Here is a 23,634-nt window from a genome sequence, read left to right as displayed (position 1 = left end):
GTTCAAGGGAGGACCTGCTCCTTCTGCTGGCGTGCTCTCCTTACACTGCAGGGAGAGGGCCTGGCTTGTCTGTGTAAGTGAATTTCTGTATGAAAGCTGCTCATAAGTGGTTCAATGTTCTTATGTGTTCTTTTAAGAAATGGTAGGATGTGTAATCTATTAAAGACAATTAATTTATTCAAGAGTTCAGAAAGTACTGTATTTGGAAGATTTTTAATGATACATTTTATTTGATGTCAGTATCAAAGAAGAGATATTTTAAAAAGTACATTCATACCCTTAAGTTAGTAACATTTTCAGGTTAACTGTATAAAAAAGCATGACTTCACATCTCCCCACACAGTATACCCACAACTGTACATAACTTCTGCATTTCAAAGTACATGTCACTTATAAAGTGAAGTTTCAAATTGCTAGGTAAAAATTTATTAATTACGGCTGTTAGGTATTTTTGGTTTTGTTTGTGTGCTTTTTTGAGACAAAGTCTCACCTGATAGTCCAGGCTAGGCTTGATTTCACTCACAATGTTGCCTAAGCTAATCCTGAACTCAAGATACTTCTGCCTCTATCTCCCAAGTGCTGGGATGCAGTGTGCACCACCATGCCAGGCCTAATTATTTTTTTTAAAAACAATATTCCTTTGGAAGATTATCCCTCTTTGTGCTTATAGTTAATCGGCAAGCATCTCAAGTCAAAGCTTCTGGAAATGTCTCTGGAAAAAAAAAATCTGGAAATTTTTCTGGAAAAAAATCATAGCAGACAAGGGCTAAGTGCAGACATAAGCAGCTCCATTTTATAAACAAAGTTTCGACCTTCCATCTTATTCCACTGGACTTCCTTGAATGGTCCACGAAGATGATTCCATTTGCTATCTTGTAAAACATCATTTTTTGGAAGGTCTTTACACTGGTTTCGCGGAAACTGAACCATGATCTTGCTGCCACTTTCAGGTCCATTACGAACTATGGAGAAAGACCAAAATATCAACACACCCAGATTTTGCAAACTAGAAAATAACTAGGATCTAACCCAAAACTTCATTCTGCTGTGAAAAACCTTATCTGTTTACCAACTTAAACAATCACTTAAAAAGCACTTTTCAAGCTGGGCATGGTGGTGTACATCTATAATCTCAGCTCTCTGGGAAGCTGAGGCAGGCAGGAGGGCTCCAACTTGTGATCTTCCTGCCTCAGTCTCCCAGAGTGCCAATCTACCTCTTTTTAATATATTCATTTGATAATTCAATCATTCAACATGTAGGTGAATATATAGCAAAACTCAACCATTCAGAATCAGCACTTGAATGGTTAAAGGAAGGATTATTCTGAATTAAGAACTTCAGGTTGTAGTAATAAGATTTTAACTACTACTCTGGAATGACAAAAAGGTACTCTGAAATTTCTAGCAATACTGGCTGTGGGTATAGGAGAATGCATACTCAGGCATGTGCAAAACTCTAGTTTAATTCCTACCACCAAAAGAAAAAAAGAAATTCTTAGCAATAAAGACCTGGCAAGGGCCAGGCTTGCAGAACCCTAAGCTGGGATCCTGTGAGGAAATACTGCTAACTGTCTCTAATTTTTCAACATGAAAGTATTCAGAGAAGAGAATAGAGAAAATAATAAAACTATAAACCCTACAAACATAAATTTAAGCTACCCTATTATATGCTAGCTTTTGCAATAGCCTATTAAAGCATCTACTCATGGTAGGTGCTTAGAAAATACCTCTCTCCTTTCTATTCTATCACATATTATTCTTTCCACGTTTAAAGCAGTATATATACACACACACAGACATACACACAAAAGGAGAGAGAGAGGGAGACAAAGAGAGCACAGTACATCTCAGCACTTTATTTTTATTTATTCATTTATTTTAAAATTTTGAGAGTCTCACTACGTCACTAACTTGCCCAGGCTAGGCTCAAATTTGGGATCTTCCTGCCTCTGCCTCCTGGAGTGCTGGGATTATAGGTGTGTGCCTCCACACCTGCTTTATAGAAGTATATTTTTTTTAAAAAGCTTAATCATTAAAGGAGTAACGAAGCTAATGTCACTTTTCAAAGGACCTACTAGCTAAACATTTTATAACTATTAGAAAACTAGTAATTTCTTATTCTAAACAGTAAGTACAATCAGATAAACATCAGTGTAAATACATTAACTCACTGCAGATAAATAATTTACTTTTATGTACATTTTATTATTGAAGCTGCATGTTAAATCAAACTGCCATAGTAGTCTGTTCTTATGCTGCAGAGTGTACTTCTTTTCCTACCTTTACTTGTCCCAAACTTGCTCTGGAGAGCAGGTTTCTCTTCCTACACTTAATAAATGTAAAACATTCCTACTTTAAAAAAAATAAAAAAATTAAAAAAAAATAAGTCAAACTCCCAATGGTCCCTTCTCCTTCAAAGCAGCAGACAGTACCTGAAATAGCATAGTCACCACTTGGGGAGGCCACAGTTATGGCAGAGGCGTTGCCGATGCTCTCTATAGGCCCAAGTCCCACATGATTGCTGAAGCTGAGGACCTGCCAGCCCATAACCTTGGCTAGCTGCTGAACTGCATGCACCTGGTGCTGGGACATCTGTGAATGAAAAAGGAAACTTGACTGACAGCACAGACATTTACTTTGCAGTGATTTCACATCGTGATGGCAAACTTTTGTTGGGAAGTTCACTGCCTAGAACACCATCCCTAGTTTATGCTTTAGAAATCCTCAATGTGGCTACATATGGAGAGGGAACAGGACCCCATCTTCCACTGCAGAAGCTAAAACTGCCTGATACTTGCTTTCCAAGTCCACTGGCAGCTTGAGGACAGGAACGTGACCTAAATGGCCAGCTGCAGCCTCCCACCTGGATCGCTGAATGTGGAGCAACACTAAAAGTAGCCTATGTGCTGAATAGCTTCCATTTGCCCCTTCAAATTCAGTCTCTACCATGTTCTCTGCCCTGAGGCTGAACTGTTGGCTTAACAGCTTCTTATGTCCTCAGGCTTAGGGTTGGTTCAGGTAATAGCCACCCATGTAACTACAGAGAACTACAGAATGGGAGCCAGGAAGCTGGCAAGGAAGAATGTAAGGTCAGGGTATTTATTCCCTTAGTACTTTTCCTGAAGGTTATCTAGACTGGCTATATCTCTTGATAAAAGGCTGCTGGTCTTCTCAAGGTGGTCTACTGTACATGGCTCTTTTGATTAGTGTTCCTATGATTCGTTCCTCTCCTCAACCTTGACCTAGGACTGGTGACTACTAAAACCTTGGAGCCTGGTTACCTGATTACTTCAACAGCAGGCTACCGTACTATCCCTGGTGGCTCTCTTATATGCACAACTTGGTAGACAGATCCTTCATAAATACACCCTCTTGAACATAACACCTAGATCTTATTTGGACCCTAGCTGAACTCATTTTGCACTAGCAGTGAAGGTAGTAGTGCCAGGATAGCAACACTGCTATTTACCCAGCTTCCTTTGATCTTTTTCTATTTGCAACTTTATGTCTAGACCTCCCATTGATTCTGGGAGCTACCAATAACATTTCAGTGCATTTTTTGTGTATGCTTAAGCTGACCAAAGACACTTAGAATGCAATCGGCTAAAAGCTGCCATCCTTCACAAATTCATTTTACAAGTATTTAGCACCAAAGAAGCAAAAGCAAATCAATATAGAATATCATTCCTTCTGGGATGCACTGTTGTGTTTGTGTGTGTATTCTTAACTTTATGCAGAAAAATATTACCTTATATTAGCATCTCAAAAACCTACTCTTTCCACCAAAAGTCAGCATTTCACTAGATTACAACTTCATGAAGAGGATAGGAAAAGCACTATTTTACAGATGTGGACAGAAAGCATCAGAAATCTGTCCAGTGTCACACAGTTAAGTTTGTGGTACAGCAGGGACTAGAGCCCAGTACTTTCTATACTGTCCTGTAATATAAGGAACTCTTTCCTAGGGCTAAAAATTAAAATATTCCATTATAATTATGGATAATATATGTGATCTCTTTTTCTTGGGTTAATGGCTCTCCACTCCTGGTCCTGGAGATTTTCACTGGTCCTGTTGGGATTTTCACTGCCTAGAACTGGAGAGGCTGTAAACCTTAACAACCATAAGAAACAAAAAATTTGCCTGTCTCAGAAATGGTCCTTCATTTTAAACACAAAGTAAATGGAAATAAATATAGAATAGTTTACCAATACTTTCAATTTTCTGATAGGTTGCAAAATATGTATTAGTAATTAAATGTAATGCAGAAAAAATTTTTCTTCTTAATTCATTTACTACATTTTTCTTACTCAATTTGTTCTTTAAAGAGTTATGAAAGAAAAGGGCTTAAGACTTGTAGTCTGAAAAGAAACCTGTGGTCTACAACCAATACCTGAGACAGAAGAAAATCCTGTAGCTCCTGCTCCTGATGAGACAGTGTAATTACTCTTCCATCTCTGTGTACAACTCGGATTTGTTCAACTCCTATATTCAACTGAAGCTGAATGGACCTTTATAAATATATTCCAAAAATCAGAAATTCAAAATTATCTTGCACAATGCCACAAACATTAAACCTTAACATCAGGAAAAAGAAAACAATTTTAATAACCTACACTAACATTCACCGGGGAGGGGAAAGGTCTAGCTAGGTTCAACTAAACAGCCTCACCGTGGACTATCCCAATATACTGAGCACCAGGTCACACTTAGCAGACCAACACCAGATGCTTTTCTTCCATGGCAGACCTCACAGGAGGAGATCTCATTCTCCAGGATCATGGAGCTCCTACAGCTCCACAGGCATGGTTTCCAGGTGCTCCTTAAGAGACATGCCCAGTTTTAAAAGTCACTCCATTTAGTGGAGCCCAAAGGCATCCAATCAGTATGTAAAAACCTAGATGCATTTTTCCAGTTTGAGATTATTTTTACCATAAGCAATGTTGCATAATAATATAAATAAAATCTTTCCTTATTAGGTTTTCCAGGAACTAGAGCTAGTTAACTGAAGGTCAAATTCTCATATAGAAAGAAGTTAACTCTTTACCCTCTTCCTCTGAAATTGTCAGCAAGTCAGAGTTATGTATACTCTAGTAACTTGTCTTAGGGCAAAAAACTCATAAAATAGTCAATAAATAACATTCATTCTATTGCACTCTTCTGAAACAACTTAAAAAGTCTTACCATATAACATGTACAAGAAACTTTATTCTCCAAACCAAATAATCTTGATGAAAAAATGCAGAAAAAAGTCATACTGTGTCTTTCCATAATTCCATAATACCTCACTTTTAATTGTTTTGTAGTAAATATTTGGGAATAAAGCATTTTGACAATAGTGTACAAAAGGTTGCCATTTTGATGAATTATAACTTATATTGCTTTTTTTCAAAGTTATCACAAAACTCAGGAGACTTAGAGGAAAAGACATAACTCTAACCAAATTTTTAAAAAGCTTTTTTGTTTTGCTTTGTTTGAGACAGGGTCTTGTTATGTGGTCCAGGCTGGCCACAAGCTCTTGCTCTTCCTGCCTCAGCCTCCCAGGTGTGGGGAATAAAGCCTGTGCTATCATGCTTGGCTTATGATTTTTTTTTAAACAACAGGGTGAAGGAACAGGAATTCTTATTACTCACTATTGGTGGGAGCATACTTGTGGCAACCACTTAGAACAATTTTGTAACACTAGTAAAAAAGTGAAATGTCCTAATCTTTTGACCCAGCAATTATATTCATAAGGACTTTTTCCTATAAATAGATATACTTGCACATGTACAAATTACTTTGCTGGTACCCAGCGAAAATTCTCAGTAGAAGATTAAAAGTTTCAACACATATAATGGAACATAGAAGGGGTTAAAAAAGAATGAGTTGGGTGTGAAGGCCACATTTGTAATCCTAACACTGAGCAGCTAAGGCAGGAGGACTGAAAGTTCAAAAATACCCTGAGAAACTTAGCAATTTAGAGACCATATCTCAAAATAAAAATAAAAAAAGGGCTGGGGATGTAACTCTGTGATAAGGACCTCAGTTCAATCCCCAGCCTCCCTCTCTCACTGTCTCTGTCTCTCTCACGCACACACATAAACACACAGAATGAGGTAGAACTGTATGTGGTGATACGGAGTGTTTATTTTGCCAATATAGCATTACTGAGTAAAAAAAGTACACAAAGTGAGAATGACCACTAATATGCATAGTTTCCTTTTGGGGTGATAGAAATGTTTTGAAATTAGTGATTATGGTTACATAGTAGAGAATTAAAATTTTATTATATGAATTATATCTCAAGTTTTTAAACAACACACAAGCTGTGCAAAGTAAATAGGATGTGGGTGGGATGTATATGCTTATAAACATAGACTTTCATAGACAGACGTGCATAAACCTGTTTAACATGATTATTCTTGGGGAGTTCTGAGAACCACTTTCAACCCTAAGTAGAATGAATTCACATGAGCTATAAAAGATGAAAAGTATATTCTATTACTCCTCAACTCATGATTCTGTCAGGGCTAAATTATTACTAAACTTTCTTCAGAGAATTCACATTGGGTTCTGTAACCAGAATTCCAGTTACTTTGGTCTTGGGTCTAGCCCACAGTGGCTAGTTAGGTCTGTCTGAAATAAAGCAGTTACAACTTGAATAGAAAGTACTCACAGACACTGACAAATCTTTGTTGGTGGCTCTCGCAGACTAACTTGGGGAAGGGACTCATCTGTATCTCATTAGCTGTTAAATTTCAAAGAGACTCAAACAGAGGACCAAAATACCATCTCATGGTTTCTAGCTAACTTTATTAACTTATCATGTATGAATGTAAATCAAGTAGACTGGGCCTCTAAGAATGCTGGGATAAAAATCATTTTGCCACTTCATAAACATGCATGCAGCTATCAACTTGGTTAAAAGGACACAATCATGAATTGGATTAGATCTAGGGTCAGCATCAGGTTAAGAGAGAGCCACAATACTTAGGCTGCTTTAGGCACAACACGGACAGGATAGACTCTAATATAAATGGCACTTCTCACTTCAAATACAATCGACTCCCCACACGCTGGAGGTAAGAACTGAAGAAGACTGGAATCTAAGGAAGTGAAGCAACGTTTTGTTGAATGATGGGATTCATTTTTCTATGTAGTTCAAATCTGTGATATTTACCTAATAAGAGACTATTTTAGACATTCTTACCTCTCATTCTTACAAACACTTCACAGTTAATAAAATTTACTGGAATGTTATGGCATCCTAGTAAATAAAAACCAAAAGCTTAATGTAATCACTTAGGAAACACAAGTATTTAACAAGCAACTTAACATATTGAATGTGTAGCTTTTACTTTTGTACTTACTTGCATATTTGTTCATAACCTTGTGATGTGATTAAAACTTTAACACTAGATTCATAAACATCATTGATATTTGACCAATGAGCTTGTATCTGAGGATCTTCAATGCGACTTGCTAAGCTGTCAATGGTTGCAGCAGTTCTTTAAAAAAAAAGTTAAAAATTTTAAAGTCACCATACAAAATGAAAGGATTCAAATCGCTAAGGAATTTTATAAAAATTTGGAAACTACACAACTACTTTTTGACAATATCACCATTTGAAAATCAAAGACAGTGAAGTAAGGTAGAGTTCTAAGAATCTCTTGTGCACTAATGTGGTGGTTTCAGATTCACCTTAAAACACACACTTCTGATTATAACAATTCATGATGAACTCATTAGCTTTTAACTCCATTCATTTTGTGCCACTCAGGAAAGATTACTTGGGGTTAGGGTTAGGGTTAACAAGGTAAAGTAAAAAAAAAAAAAGTCTTGGAATTACATAGACTTGGGAATTAATCCTGATTTTGTTACTTTTAGTTGTGTAACTGTGAGCAAGTTGCCTAACCTCCCTAACCCTCAATCTTCTCATCAGTAAAAATAGAGTTAATACTGTCTGCCCCAAAGAGCAGGAGTGAAGTCAACATACAGGAAAGTACCTTTTAGACCTTAAATATTTAACAAGCAAAAATTACAGAAAGGTTCAAAAAGACTCAAATCAGTTCAGGAATAAGTACCTTATTTATGGCTCACTAAAAAAAGTATGAAGCTAGTGATACAGCTCAGTGGCAGAGCACATCACAAGGCCCTGAGTTCAATCTCCAGTACCAAAAAAAAAAAGGTATGGTGTCTTAAGGCACATTCCTAGTCAGCTGTCTTTGTGAAATTTTAGTGCAGTGTTAGAAACAATACATTAAGTTAAACTGGCAATAGATCTAAGGCTTCTCTATACCTGAAAGGACCCAGTGTACCACCATAAACTTATACTGTAGCCATCTTCTTTTCTTTGGAAAAAAAGGTTAAAATAACATACATGAAACAATACAGGAAAAAAAAAAACCCTTCAATTTCAAAGAAAAATAGCAACTTTCTTTATCCTTACCTATTCCTCAGGAAAATATGCTTTGCTTGTTTAATTATCTTTTCCAGAAGCCCTTCACTGGATTGTAATGAGTTGATTTCATTTTTATCAAAAGCTTGAGGACCTGAAAGTCTCATTCTCTTGTGGCCAAAAGGTGCACTTGCTGGATGTGGCATCATGATAGAACTCAAGGTCTGTTTATGAAACTAACAAAAACAACTATTTTATTTTTATTTTTTATTTATTTACTTATTCTTGGTATTATAACATTTATTAAAATAATGCTATGGGTTAATAGAAACAGCAAAGAACCAAAGAATTAAAATGCAAGCTATGTAAAATCCCAACTAAAACACAAAACTGTCTAATGTATTCATTCATTAGCTAACTAAAAGCCCCCAAAAGACAAGACACCCAGTATAATAAAGTACTGCAAAACAATTGGCTATTTCCAGTTATCAAAACCGTGGATTTTGCATTTTGTATCCTTTTCTCAATCAAGAAAAAAAAAATTATTTTTGACTGTTATATAACATACATATAAAAAAAGATAGAAAAATACATTATAACTTGTAACAATGGCTATAAATACATTATCTTACATGTTTCTCATAGGCAATAGCTTGGTTATGGTACATACACAGCATGAAACTACTATGGTAATAAATAGATAAAAAGTACATGTCAGCTGTACGATAACATACAAGTGACACTCCCATCTACCCATGCTAAAAAATTACATAACACTTCAGAAAAAAAGTCTTAAAAACTACATTAGTAAGAAATAAATTCAAAAAGAATAATACTGAGAACCAAGCCATTCAGAGATTTCAAAAGTCATGCTTTTTTTTCCAGTTGATCCAAAAAGAAACTATTTTAAATGACCTATACTTATGTAGAAATAATATGGGATATTTAATCACAGCACTGCTTACATTTTGGAAACACTGAAAGCAATGGATTTGAACTACATATAAAAGCAATCTTGACACAGAGGTAAGTATTAGCATTCACTAAATCATGCATAATGCAAATTTACAGAGAATGGTCCCTATGAAGCTGTAATTTTTAGTTTTAAATACAAAAGATATTCTTCATTGAGTCTCATCAAGAGAACACATACTATCAGTAGACAGTTATTCCACTATATACCAGATTCGAGGTTCAAAAACCTGACTGCCTATCAGAACCCTCTAAAGAGATTTTTAATAACAATGGCTTTCATACTATCACAATCAACTGAACCAAGTCTCTTCTGAACTTAACCTAAACTGTGAATCTACACTCTGTAAACACAGCTTCAATGACTTAGAAATAGAATATGTCCTGAAGTACCTCAACCTTTCTGTTCACAGCTATAGCAAGACATATTTTTACCTCATGTCACTCCTAGGGCAAGACATTTTCTCCCAATCAGAATCACCTTTCCCTCTATATCCTTTAGCATATGTTTCTTAGACCTTTACTATTTTGAGACTAGCACATTTCTACCACTAGACAGAATGTTTGGGAACAGGGACTGTATTCTAATTATTTGTTTTCCCCAGCACACTGTAAGGGTTTTCAGATAAGGTAGTAAATGTTATTGCTACATGAATAATCAAGCCACAGGAGGGAGGTTGTGCATATTCACTGCCCTGTATAAGCTTATCACAATGCAAAAAAGGGGAAAAAACCCCAAAACCCACAAGATTTATTTCATTACCTCTCTAATCAGTAGATGTAAATTATGCTCTAGGACATAGAGGTGGTCTTCTGGACTTTGTTTCTCAGTAGCAGATTTTTGGGATTTTTTATCATTTGAAGAATGGCACAAAGAAATAGATAACTGCAAATCTATTTGTAAAAAGAAGGACAGAGGCAAATAACGTAAAATACAGACTGGCACAAACTATCTTCATGAAATATAATCTCAGATAATTCTCAAAAGACATTCTAAACTTGAAAATCAGGCATCATCATTAATGTTTTTATAACAAAACAACCATTCATGAATATAATAAATGTCCATGTACTTTAACAATTAAAATTCTGTTGACATAAAATATAGCTGCTGACCTTGAGCTCTGGCTGAAGACTGATGAACAGAAGGTACATTTTAATTTTTTAAATATGAAATTTATATTTAGTCTTACCATGTAGCACCTAGTTTTTTTGTTGCTATTGATTCTTTTTCTCTTTTCTTTTTCTTTTTAGAAAAGGTCTTGCTCTGTAATTCAGGCTGGTCTTATCATGTAGAAGAAAGATATCCTTCCCTGTTCCTGTTCCCTTCATAAAACCTAAGCAGAAAGTTCTAAAAATGTATTTAAAAAAAGAAAAGTACATTAGCTAGGCTGGTGATCCATGCCTGTAATCTGAGCACTTTGGGAGGCAGAGGCAGGAGGATGGAAAGTTTGACCTCAGCCTGCACAACTCACTGAGACTCTGGTTTAAGAATAAAAAAATAAAAAGGACTGGAGATGTAGCTCAGTGTGAAGGCCCTGGGTTTAATCCCTGGAACTGCAAAAGAAGAAACCAGGTGTGGTGCTTATAATCCCAGCACTCAGGAGGCTGAGGCAGGTTCAAGGCCGCATGGACTACATAATGAGACCATCTCAAAAAAAGGCACAGCTATCTAAAAACTGATGTCCATGGTAAGTCTAATTGCTTTTGACTAAGAAAAGTCCAGTTTCAACAAATCTAGAAATATTATGAATAAACATTTTTAAAATTACTTAAGGCAGGATCCCCGAAAAATCTTCCCTTCAAAGCAATTATAATGAAAAGTAGCCATACCTAGTATAAATTTTTAACATGCATTGTTTTAAAATCCAAAAGTTATACTATTTGGGATTCAGAATAGAACTAGCAGCATAGCTTCTGTGACATGCTTTACCAGTTGCCATTATGAATAGCCTACCACCTCTTTGCTCTTTAAATTCTTCCACACATTCAAATAGCTACTCTCTTGTTCTGTTTCTCCACACCACAAAGTCTCATTTATACTCTCAAAGGGTTGGTTGCTCTTACTTGGAAAGGGCTGAGAGATAATCTGGTTTTTCACCACAATATGAGGGATCTGTGATTTAATTTGAACAGCTTCCCGAGAGAGCTGTGCAAAAATTTCTTTACACAAGAGAACATTTTGTGCTGCTTCTAATTTTGTCTGCCAATGTGGGGAACCTGAAAGACAAGAGGTATATACATATATGCAATTATCTAAGCATATTATGTATTAACCACCTTAAATGGTGACTATAAGACATACATTCAGAAACCACTGTATTACCGCATATTTTTCCTAAGATATGAAAACCTCACTTCATTTACATGGAGAAATATACTAAATAAGCTCAGTCTAAAAAAAATTTGCACAGCTTTTTACTAGTGGTTTATTTTATACTATAAAAATATTACTTCCGCCAGGCATGGCGGCACATGTCTGTAATCCCAGCACTTGGAAGGCTGGGGCAGGAGGATTACCATGAGTTCAAGGGCAGCCTGGGCTACATAATGGGTTCAAGGCCAGCCTGAACTACATAGTGAGATCCTGTCTCAAAAAACAAGAGTACTGAGGGGCTGGGGATTTAGCTCAGTGGTTCTGATGCCTGCCTCGCAAGCACAAAGTCCTGAGTTCGAGCCCCAGTACCAAAAAAAAAGCAAAAACAAGAATACTATTTCCATTACTCTTACTCTAAAGCATCTATTTTTTCCCATGTATATTTATCTTTAATTTATTGGCAAATGTAAGTTAAGACCAAATTTAGGGGACAGAACATAACTATACCTGGTTTGGATTTGGGCAAAGGTCGTTTGAAGAGGTTAACTGTGCCAAGATCACCTATGTCTGGAGCCTGTTTTTGAATGGACACCTGTATGAATATAAAAACATTTTTAAAAAGTTAGCAAATTAGCTTTGGGTGATTAATAAGAAATTATTTTATAAATACTTCGATAAATACCTTTATATATGCAGACCCTTCTAAATCACTAGGAATCTGGACATCAAGAGGGCAGTAATCTTCTGGTATCTTCTTATCCAGATCGATATCTGTGTTTTTTATTACTTCAAATGTACCATGATGAGGAAAGAGAGATCCTAATGGGGTATTAAATAAAAGAAAATAAAAAATTAATGTATTAACATACACTACTAAGTATATAATACTTCACATCCACATCACTGAATATAAACTGCACATTGGGAAAGGGGTATGAAGAGTGGTGAGCAAGGGGAAAAAGGAAGCAGGGAAAGAAGTTAATATCTTAAAAAAAGTGAACACCCCTTAGTCTACTGGTATAATAATAATGTAAACTCTGTGGGCCATCCAAGTTGTATTCTAACTGGAGTTTTGATAAACATGAGTGTGATTCTAGAAAATAATTCCTCAGACTCAAGCCTTAGCCGTGAATTGTAGAACTCAGCCTCTGTAACAGCACATAACTGAGGTATTCGAAATCCAGCAACAGAAAGACAAAAACAAGTGCGTACAATATTCCTTATTCAATTAGTTTCTAGACTTAGGTGATTTTTTTTTTTTTTTTTGGTACAGGGGATTGAACTCAGGACCTTGCGTGTGCGAGGCAGGCAGCAGCTCCACTAAGCTAAATCCCTGGCCTTTACGTGATGTGTTTTTGTACAGGTCAGAAGTTTGGGTCAGTTTGTTATGGGAAATGGGTAGTTAAGTGTAACTGCTTTTTTATAACAAGGGAAAATATTCAAGATCTTCTTATAGTTAAAAACTGAATCCTGAGCTGGGGATGTAACTCAGTGGCACTGCACCTGCCTGGCAAGCACAAAGTCCTGAGTTTTATCCCCGGTACCAAAAAAAACCTGAATCCTTTCCTAATCATGAGTGATCATCCCACAGAGAAATTAAGTAAAGTATTTGCACATAATTATTTGTAGGAAAGAACTTAAAATGTCTAAAATCAGAAAGCCTTGCTTCCTCAAATCCCATTTTAAATGTAAAAATGGCTTCATTCTCTTGAATTTATCTTTGCAATTTGATTTTATCTGCAGAATTCAAAACTTCCCAATTCACATCAATTCTGAGGCATTTAGATTCCCCAGTATTTAATTTAAACACCTCAAAGTACCCTCTTTTAAGTTTAGGATACTGACGGCTTGCTCTGGCAAATGAATCTTTTTAGATACCAGTCTAGTATTATTATCTCAACTTTTCCAGCCAGGACTCTGTCTCATCTCTTGGCATTCAAAGCTCTAAACTCACTGAGCTGCGAAACTTACCAACTTGATCTCTGAAGTTTCTGTTACATGTACCTAAAAGGTTTTAAAATTAAAACTAGGCTATTTATTATAGGGTTGTGATAAAGAATGGTTTTGGTTTTCGTGTACAAAAATAAAATTTTGAAAATGTAAGAAGTATGCCGGGTGTGGTGGTGTAAGCCTGGAATTCCAGCACTTGGGAGGATGAGGCAGGAGGATTGCTGCAAGCTGGCGGCCAGACTGGGATACATCGTGAGTTCAAGGCCAGTCTGAGCTACACAGGAATACCCTGTCTCAAAAAAAAAAGTAGCCAAGAAACACAGTATGGAAGTATGTACAATATTACAATTACCTGAACATACTTACAGAAAAGTATAGCTTTTAACAATTATCTATACCTGCACTTCTGTAGCTCAGATCGCCAAGAATTTTATCTCCAACTTTTCTAAGTTTCCAGTGTTGCCTTAATCTCAAAAGCTCAGAATTGAAGTCTCTTTGTAACTTGTTTTCTTGATTTTCAGTAACTGATTTAGTCAGTCTTTCTGCCCCCTTCAGCAGGATTTGTGCTGCCCCAGCAAGTGACTTCTTTTTAGATATCAGCTGCAATGTCTGAGGATTCTATCAGAAACCATCAAAAAAGGAGTTCTCTATTATTTTTAGATGAATTTAAGACCACACATTTTCTCAATAACAAAACAGTCAAGGGAAAATTTAGGAATTAAAGAGGGTGAAGTATACATAACAATGCTTTTGAAAAACAACCTTATCCCTAACGCTGCCATAAATACATAATCAACCTTAACTTATTTCTTTGGTCAAGTCACACAGATTTCTGTTAAACCAAAAACACAATGGCCTAGAAATAAGATCTTCCCACTGCACCAACTCTAGTTGGTTTAGGATCCCCTCTTAAGCACTGCCATTCCTCTCTTTATGTGCTGTAACCCCCACCCCAACACTATGTATACCTTTTTGTAGCACTTATTCTTCTGACTAAAGTCTCTATTCCCTGTATGAATGTAACTTATGTGATGGCAGAAACCTCTGCACACACAGACACTACAACAACGCCTGGAACATAATGTTTACTCAATAAATAAATGATTTCAATGAGTATAAGATTATCTTATGTTACAACTTAGTGAAATACTTTTGAAATTAAGGCTGAAATTATGCAGCATTAAGTATGCTTCACTGAATACTGATTTTTGAAACTCATCACAAATAAAAATCTATGTAGTGCATAAAAGTGTATATATTCACAATCATCACTAACTTGTATGTTATTAAATAGATACACTTCTGAAAAACCAAGTCTGATAAAAGGAGGCTTCCTGGCTACGTAAGAGACAAAAGACCATAAAAAGCTTCATAGAAATTCCACAATTATCTTTTGAATGTATTAGGAAACCTAATTAAAAATTCTTGGAGATCTTGGGGCCAGGGAACTAGCTCAGTGGCACCACAGCTGCCTCAGAAGCACAAGGTCCCGAGTTCGATCCCCGGTACCGCCAGAAAAAAAAAAATCTTGGGAGATCTTAAATCCTTGGAGACTGCTTTCTAAAAAAAAAAAGGAGAGAATGGCGGAAAAGGTGATATGCTGTGAGTGCCTAAATTCTAGTCTTGGCCCTCTAAGTACTGGCTTGACTGTAACCTGAGGCGATCACAAATCTCTATAAGCTTTAGTTTCTTCTCTGCAAAATGAAGGAAGTAGATTTAATGAATTCTATGACATCTTTGCATAGTGTTCCTTGACTCCAAAAACAGTACTATATGATAATTATATTCATTCATTTTATTTACAAATGGGTTCTAATCATTGCATCCTCTCCATGACTCATTTGGTACTTGTTGTCCTAAGGACCTCCTAAGTAATTCCCTTGACTTCAGACTCTTTGTTCTCCAATTCGTTCTGCTGCTTTTCTTTCATCGTCAAATACTGAACTATATATCAACAATTCTACCATCTTTCAGTATGTTTCATAATTTGACCTAACTAAACCGGTCCCTACCAAAATGGTAGTGGGGATTTGAAGGGAAGAACTGAGATTCAGAGAGAATAATTTACTTATGGCCACACAGCTAGTAAGGGCAGAGGCAGGATTTGAACCCAGCTCATGTAACCCCAAAGCCAGTGCATCATTCCGTTTTTGTGAAATGTGATTCAGTGTGTAAGAATTTATTAAGATTTGGGAACTTTTAAAGTCATATATTATTAATGAATCATAACTCTTCCAAAGGTCACAGAAAGACAACGGAGATAGTTTTGTGCCTTTGCTTTGGATCAGTTAGCTTTTATAACTTCATCTGGACTTCTTTTTGTAAGAAAGGAAAAGGGAACAACAGATGCACAACCAAAAGATGGGACTTAATAAAAAACTATGATTAAAGTTCATGAATACCTGTTTTGGAGGAAGTGCATCCTGAGAGACAGGATCCAGTGTCATAAACTTTTTATCCCTAACAATACTGAGAACATCATAGAGGACACACATCTCTGTCAAGGCACTTCTTAAATTGTTCCTCACAGAGTCCCAGGGCCAAAGGGAAGGCTGAAATTTTACCAACCCTGAAGAGAGAGAGAATAAAGAAACAAAAATATTAGTTACACTGACTAGAAGATAGGAGACACATTCAGAGCTTTAAAATACTGTTATGGGTTTTATCTAGATGTCCCCTCAAAGCCTCATGTGATTATAGGTGGGGAGTTTTGAAGATGGCTAGATTAGGTTATGTGAATGTGGATTAAGGGTGTGATGCTGGGATTAAGAGTTCTCCACCCTGGGTATGTGCAGCACCAATCAAGCTTTATAGACTGGATGGAATAAAAGGGAGAGACAGGCTTGACCCTGCTGCTTCTCCTGTTTCGCTGCTTGCTGCTTCGCTGTCTCTTGCCTGCTTGCCGTGAACGGTTTCTCCTCTGTGATTACCTCTGTGATGTCACCCTGCCTTGGAGTCAGCTGACTATGGACTGAAACTGCTACAACTGTGAGCTATAGTAAACCTTTCCTTTTTTTAACTTTGAGTGTCAGGTATTTTGTCTCAGCAATGAGAAAAGTAACTAAGACACATACTACTAAAAAAGAAATAATAATTTTTATTTTAAATTATTCCTCTTGGGCCGGGGATTTAGCTCAGTGGTTTCACTGGCTGCTGTGCAAGTGCAAGGACCCGAGTTCGATCCCTGATATCAAAAAAAAATAAAAAAATAAATAAATTATCCCTCTTTACTCCATTGCCTTCTTTCTTTTTTGAATCTTTGTTAACATTTAAATTAGCATTTCTACTATGGTAAAACAAACTGGATGTCGACTTTCCATAGGTTAACTCTGTCATTAGAACATTAACACATCTTAATTCCTTTTTCCAACCCTTTCTCTCCTCTTTCCTCTCCCTCCATCTCTTGATCCCCTTCCCATTTGAGAAAGATCTCTCTACTTCCTATTATCTATCTTTTATTTTGCTCTTTATTTATAATTTGGGTTATGCAAGAATTTTCATAACCGGTTTTCTTTCAGCTTTTAGAACCTGAAAAACTACAGAATTTCCAAAATGCAGCAAAGTATAAGGCCAAAAATGGCAGCATTGATATTAGCCATATTAGGATGTCTTGCTTTCAATTTCTTTCATTTTTTAAAATGCTCACTGTATAGGGTTCAATCTATAAATGATTAGAGATAAAAAGTGAAAGTTGTCCTTCATTTTTTTTTCCCATTAAGTTTATTGGTATATTTTCAGTATAAAATACAGTTACATTCATCATTGGGATCTTGTGCCTTTACATGAGTATCTTGGTTCTTGTTTTTTCCCCTTCCCTTGCCCTTCCTTCAACCCCTCCACCCTTCCCTATTTGCAAAGACCTTGTTTCCATTTTTTTTCCTCTTTTCATATTTTTTCCTTTCCCTTCCCCTATTCTTCCCAATTCCCCTGGTCTTTTAGACCTTTTCTTCCTCTTACACAATATCAGTTATACATTTTTTAAATTACAATATTAAGATCTAGGAGACATTACCACAGATTTTACAGAATTTAAAAGGATATAGAAAGCATATTACAAAAATCTTTTTTGAAATAAATTTGACAACTTCTAAGAAGTACCTTGGAAGACAAATTAATGAAACTAACTTTGGAGGAAATATAAAATTTGAATAGCACCTATTAAAGAAAGTATATTCCTAGCTTGAAAACCTACCTATATGACAACAGCAGGCTCATATACATTTTAACTGATAAATTATATCAAACAATTAAAGCAGAAAAAAGAAGGAACACTTCTCCCCTCATTTTAGGAACTCAACATTGTGCTAATCCTAAAACTGGATAAAGATAATAGAAGAAAAAAGTATGAACATAGGTAGAAATTTGTTTAACAAAACAAACTATTGGAAGCCAGATCTGGCAGGATGTAGAAAGTGGTTTTGTTATAGGGATGGCAGTGTTGCTTCAGCACTGTAAGATCCAACCCCAAAAGTCATCATTTAAACAGAGGAAAGGAAAAAGCCGTATGATCCTGTCACTAGTTGGAGAAAAAGTATTGGACTAAATTCTACAGCTGTTCATGGTCAAAGCTATCAGGAGAGTAGAAGTAGAACAGAAACTTCTCAACAGATTAAAGACATGTACTCCATACTTCAAGTGAGAATGCCTTATATGAATGGAGAAGACACAGTGCTTTCTCCTTAAGGTGGGGAACAAGGGCAGAAATGCTTACTCTTTATCTGTCCATTAAACTTTGAAACCTAGTCCCCACCAAAATAGTCTGGCAATAAAATGACACAATTAGGATAGGATCAGCACAGCAGAAGCAAAATCTTTATATGTAGATGAAATGATCATCTACACAGAAAATACTAAGAAATCTCTAGGAGCCCCTAGAACTTGTATTTGAATTTAGCAGGATTAGAAAACACAAGGTATATATAAAAATTCAGGTCTGTGTATACTTGCTATAAATGAAGAATTGGATATTGAACTTTAAAAGTTATGTAGGAGTACAAAGGACCTAGAAAAATTAAAAACAATACAAAAACAAAACCAAAAACAGTGTTGGAAGATGTTTAGTATCTAATTTTAGGACTTCTTCTAAAGCTATAGTAATCAAGGTAGTGTTGGTGTAAGGAAAGACATATAGATCATTTGAATAAAACAGAGAATCTAGAAATAGAACCACACATACATGGTCCACTGAGTTTCGAAAATTATTTAACATTAGCATTTTATAGAATATAAACTCAACTCAAGAGCCAAGGAAGAGATAGTGTTTGCAGCAAATGGCACTAGAACACCTGGTATCCGTATATAAAAAATTAACCTCAACCCTTTATTTCCATACATGAAAATAACTTGAAAGCATCTATGAACCTAAATATGAAAGCTTAAAAGTATAAAACTTTAAGAAGAAATTATAAGGGAAAATATTTATGAATTCAGGGTAGGCAAGAACTACCTAGGATATAAAAAACATGATGTATAAAAGAGAAAAATTGATAAATGGGATTCCATCAAAATTTAGAACTTTAAATGACATCATTAAAATGAAAAGTAGTCCTTAAACAGATCATATTTACAATACATATAACCTATGACCAGAATATATAAAGAATTCTTAGAGCTCATTAATAGACAACCCAATTAAAATGTAGACATAAGAAGATGATAAATAGCCAGTATAGCACAAGGAATGGTGTGCAACTCTAGAATCAGAAAAATACTAATCAGTACAATAATAAGACTGAATTATACACTCATTAGGGAGATGAAGTTAAAAGTTTTAAAAGCCTTGTCATGACTTTTTCTTTTTGTTGGATTCTCCCTCTTTGGGTTTAATTTGTCATGCCCAATGGATTCATTCTGCTGGGTTTCCTGGGGTTGTGATCCTCATTGTCTTTTCCTAGGGTATTGTCTAAAATGTTTTGGAGTGCCGGTTTGGTATTCATGAAGTTCCTGAGGTGCTCTTTGTCATGAAAGTATCTTATTTCTCCATCCATTTTGAAAGATAGTTTTTCAGGGTACATCAATCTGGGTTGGAGGCTGTTTTCCTTTAGGGCTTGAAATACATCACTCCCAGCTCTTTTTGCCTTGAGGGTTTGCATTGAGAAGTCTGCTGTAATTCTGATGGGCTTTCCTTTGTATGTGATTTGTTTCTTTTCTCTCACTGCTTGTAGAATTTTGTTCTTCTGTTGGATTTGTGGAATCCTAACTATTATATGCCCATGTGTAGATTTTTTTTGATTAAGGCTAGCTGGAGTCCCATTTGCCTCACTTATCTGTATGTCAAGTTCCTTTTCCCTCCTTGGGAAGTTTTCTGCCATCACTTGTGTGAACAGTTTTTTTATGTCATCTGCACTCTCTTCTCTTTCTTCATTGACTCCAATCAGTCTTATGTTATTCTTCTTTGCATCGTCTAGCAGCTGCTGGATTGATTTCTCGCATTCCCTTACAATTTTAAAGCAATTTTTATTTTCCTGTTCACTAATTGCAATCTTATCTTCTATATGTGAAATTCTATCCTCACATTGGTTCATTCTGCTGCGTAGACTTTGGATGGAGATTTTAATCTCTTGGAAATCTGTTTGTATCTGTTTTATGGATTCCATTTGTTTCCTATGTTGGGATTCCATCATGTTCCTCAGATCCTCTATTTTTTTATCTGTGTCCTCTCTAGATTTATTAATCATGTCTTGCACTAGGAGCACAATTTCTCCTGTTATCTGAGAAACTATTTCTGATTTCATTTTTCCCAGATCCTCTTTTGTTGCCAGTTCAGAAAGTCCAGGTGGTTAAGTATCAGATTATTCCATCTGGTTTCCCTTTGGGTTTCCTGTAGGTGATCCAGAAGTCTGTTTTTGAGACTTGTTTACGTCTCTTCTCATTTCCACAGGAGGGGGTGCTTCTGGCACCCACGGGGCTCACCTTCTCTGCCCTAGGAGCTTGGGATGGTGGTGGGGGAGCTTCCTTTCAGGTGCTGGGACTGGCTGAGCTTCTCTGCTCTTGGAGCCTGGGATGGCAGCAGGGGAGCTTCCTTCCGGGTGCTGGGATCAGCTCATCTTCTCTGCCCTAGGAGCCTTGGATGGCACCAGGGGAGCTTCCTTCTGGGTGCTGGGACCCGCTCACCTTCTCTGCCCTAGGAGCCTGGTAGGAGCTTCCTTGCAGGTGTTGGGACTGGTTGAGATTCTCTGCCCTTGGAGCCTTGGATGGTGGCAGGGGAGCTTCCTTCTGGGTGCTGGGACTGGGTGAGCTTCTCTGCCCTAGGAGCCTGGGCTGTCCTTCATTCTTACCCTTGATTCTCTGTCCCCCTTCCCAAGGGATAACCATTATTAACAGTTGGAGTGTCCCCTTTCAAAGGTTTTCCAATGTATTTACATATGTATATTCTCATTTTTCTGTTACTTGTCCTCCCCTCCTCCCTTACTATATCCTAGAGACACTTCCATGTCAGTACATACAGACCCACCTCATTCTCTTAACACAGTATATGATATTCTGGAACATGGATGTACAATATACTCAACCATTCCTACTTAATAGACATGCAGAGTGCCTCCCGCAAAACTAGGAGTGGTAAGAATCTTGAATATATGCCCATGTAGATAAACAACATTTCTGGAGCTTAAATACTTGGGTAAAATGTTAGTGGATAAAAAGAGATGCACCTTTAAAATTTTGGCACATTAAACTGCTAAACTGTCTTCTAAAAAGTACTGTACAAATTCACATTCCCAACACTGGATATTAACAATCTTTAAAATCTCTACCAATTTTATGCATAAAAATGGCATCTTGATATTTTGATTTGTCTTTCCCTGCTACTGAGATTGAGCTGACATTACTTTTACATACTGGCATCTGAAGTCTTTTCTTTATGAGCTGTTTATGTCTTTGACCTATTTTCCCCATCAGTTATTTTTTCAGTTTCAAGAGACTCTTTAAATAACAAGATGTGTCTTACATGTTGTAAATACTTTTCCCAGTCTGATACCATTTTACTGTATGGCATTTTTTCCATTATCTTTAAATTTTATAAAATCAATATAGCTATATTTTCCTTTGTGTCTGTTTCCTATCTTAAGCAGGTCTCTTCTACTTCCAAAGTTAAGTAAAATCTTTTTTTTTTTTTTTTTAGTTAAGTAAACTCTTTAAAAAATTATTTCTTCAAGCTGGGTGTGGTGGCACACACCTGTAATCCTAGCTCTTTGGAGGCTGAGGCAGAAGGATCACCCAGAATTTGAGGCCAGCCTGGGCTACATAGTGAGTTCAAGGCCAGCCGGAACCAGAGAGGGAGAGCCTGTCCCCAAAATAAATAAACAAATAAATAAAACAAAAAGAATTACCGCTCCCCCAAGCTTCTAGCTGTCCTTCTAATAAAAGCCAAATGCTTATCATGGCCCATTGGTCTTACATGATGTGACTCCTGTCTACCTCTTATACTTCATTTCTTATTCCAGTCAACACAGACCACTTTACAGTAGGTGCTACTCTCTCTCATCCACACTGCATAGGGAGGGGCAAAGTAACTCACCCAAGGTCACATAACTAATGTGCAGCACAACCACTATATGAGCTACTGAGCTCTTAATCATTAAGTCTGCCTCATTACCGGTGTTCTATTAAAAAAAATTTAAACGCTTCACCAGTGACAGTGTATTGTGTCAAATGCTCCCACTCAATAAGACTTACAGAAGGACAAGAAATAGTCAAGCAGTGTCCTAAACTGGCTCTAAAGAAGACTACAATGAGCAAAATAATTACTGCACGACAGTGTTACTTTCAAAAGACTCCCAAAGTAGGATAGAAGAAATAAAATAAGTAGAAAGGTGATAAAATCACAGCTAAAAAATGAATTTTTAATTTTGCAACTTCTGGGACCCAGTCGAAGTTAGGTAAGGCGATCTATGTGGGCATTCCCTTGGTTAAATTTAGGCTCCATTCCCTCCCAGACCCATCACACACAACATTTCTCAGGAACTGTAAGTCTATATACTGGATTGAGAAAGTAAACAGCAGAAACCTGATCCTAAGCTAAACAAAAAGGCTGAGAGAATTCAAAGCATGCTTAAATTACGGCGGGAGTGGGGGGAGATCCGGCTCATACCTGTAAAATGGGTCAGTACCCTTCTGGGGGTGGTTCACCTTTTCCTAGTGGCCCCACCCCACCTCAAAAGAAGCATAAATGTTCCCCAGTTCCAGAAAATAATGTCTGTCACCCCCCCCCCCCGCCCCTTTCAGGGCCCGTACTCTACTTCTTTGAGTGTACTTGTAAATTTCTGCCTAATAAACCCTTCCCATGGCTTTTTCTGACCAGTCCTGAAAATTCTTTTTCCGGAATGGAAGTCAGCGAACCTGCAAACTTACTCTATGGCTAGGTTCCTTATCTCAGCTTCTGGAATCCCGGGCTCTGGCCGGTGACATTTTCGAACCTCCCGGCCCCGGCGGGTGACTAAGCGACGCCAGCATCTGGCCGCGAGCGGGAGGGGCAGTGACAGCAGGCGGCCTCTAGGGCCCCAGCCAGTCGCGCTGCAGCAGCAATGAGCCCTACCTTCCTCGTCGTCCTGGTCCGCGCTGGACCCGGCACCCGCCCAGTCCTGCGAGTCGCCCTCCGCCCCCGCCGCCTCCTCCTCCTCGGAGCCCGAACCCTGGCTGAAGTCGATCCGCTGGGCTAGACGCGCCAGATTCTGTGACATGGACAGAGGCTGCAGATACGTCTCGGTGCCATCTAGGCCCACCTCCTGGACTTGCTTCTCGCAGGCCGACTCGATGCTGATCCGCACAGCGCGAACTCCAGACATGTTGGTGGCGTAGGCGGGCAGACCGCCGAGCCAGCGGAAAATCGAGGTAAGAAGCAGAACAGCTTCCGCGGAGAGCAGGACTCCCGGAACCCAGGAACCCTGAGGAGGACGAACGCAGCACTCGGGCGGAGACAAAGCCGGGCGCCCAGCGCCGCTCCCACAATGCACAGCGAAGTTCCTGCCGCTCCGTCTCCAGGAACAACGCTGGGCCAGCGCAGGCGCTGTGGGCCGC

At 37.5% G+C, this 23,634-nt stretch overlaps 1 protein-coding gene across 3 annotated transcripts; it reads right to left on the bottom strand.

The window, feature by feature from the left end:
• Positions 1–201: 201 nt before the first annotated feature.
• Positions 202–23,615, bottom strand: Med17 (mediator complex subunit 17). 3 transcript variants are annotated; one of them, XM_004838039.4, is made up of 12 exons: positions 23,153–23,615; positions 16,020–16,186; positions 14,016–14,235; positions 12,350–12,486; positions 12,175–12,259; positions 11,418–11,570; positions 10,114–10,244; positions 8,430–8,614; positions 7,351–7,488; positions 4,392–4,509; positions 2,433–2,592; positions 202–962 (listed from the first exon to the last, which is right to left on the bottom strand). In XM_004838039.4, the coding sequence occupies exons 1-12, from the start codon at positions 23,400–23,402 to the stop codon at positions 751–753; spliced, it is 1,956 nt and encodes a 651-aa protein (XP_004838096.1). In that variant the 5' UTR covers positions 23,403–23,615; the 3' UTR covers positions 202–750. The 3 variants fall into 3 exon arrangements, with proteins under 3 accessions (XP_004838096.1, XP_021108282.1, XP_021108284.1); XM_021252623.2 differs by lacking the exon at positions 23,153–23,615 and adding an exon at positions 22,969–23,093; XM_021252625.2 differs by lacking the exons at positions 14,016–14,235; positions 16,020–16,186 and having other exon boundaries at positions 23,153–23,578.
• Between the last annotated feature and the right edge of the window lie 19 nt (positions 23,616–23,634).

Source organism: Heterocephalus glaber, unplaced genomic scaffold, assembly GCF_053883595.1.
Source record: "Heterocephalus glaber isolate CG9 unplaced genomic scaffold, H.glaber_assembly_v1.0 deba00001429, whole genome shotgun sequence".
NCBI classification, from domain to species: domain Eukaryota; kingdom Metazoa; phylum Chordata; class Mammalia; order Rodentia; family Bathyergidae; genus Heterocephalus; species Heterocephalus glaber.
The sequence above is the reverse complement of the archived record's forward strand: the minus strand, read 5'-3'. Positions and strand labels throughout refer to the sequence as shown.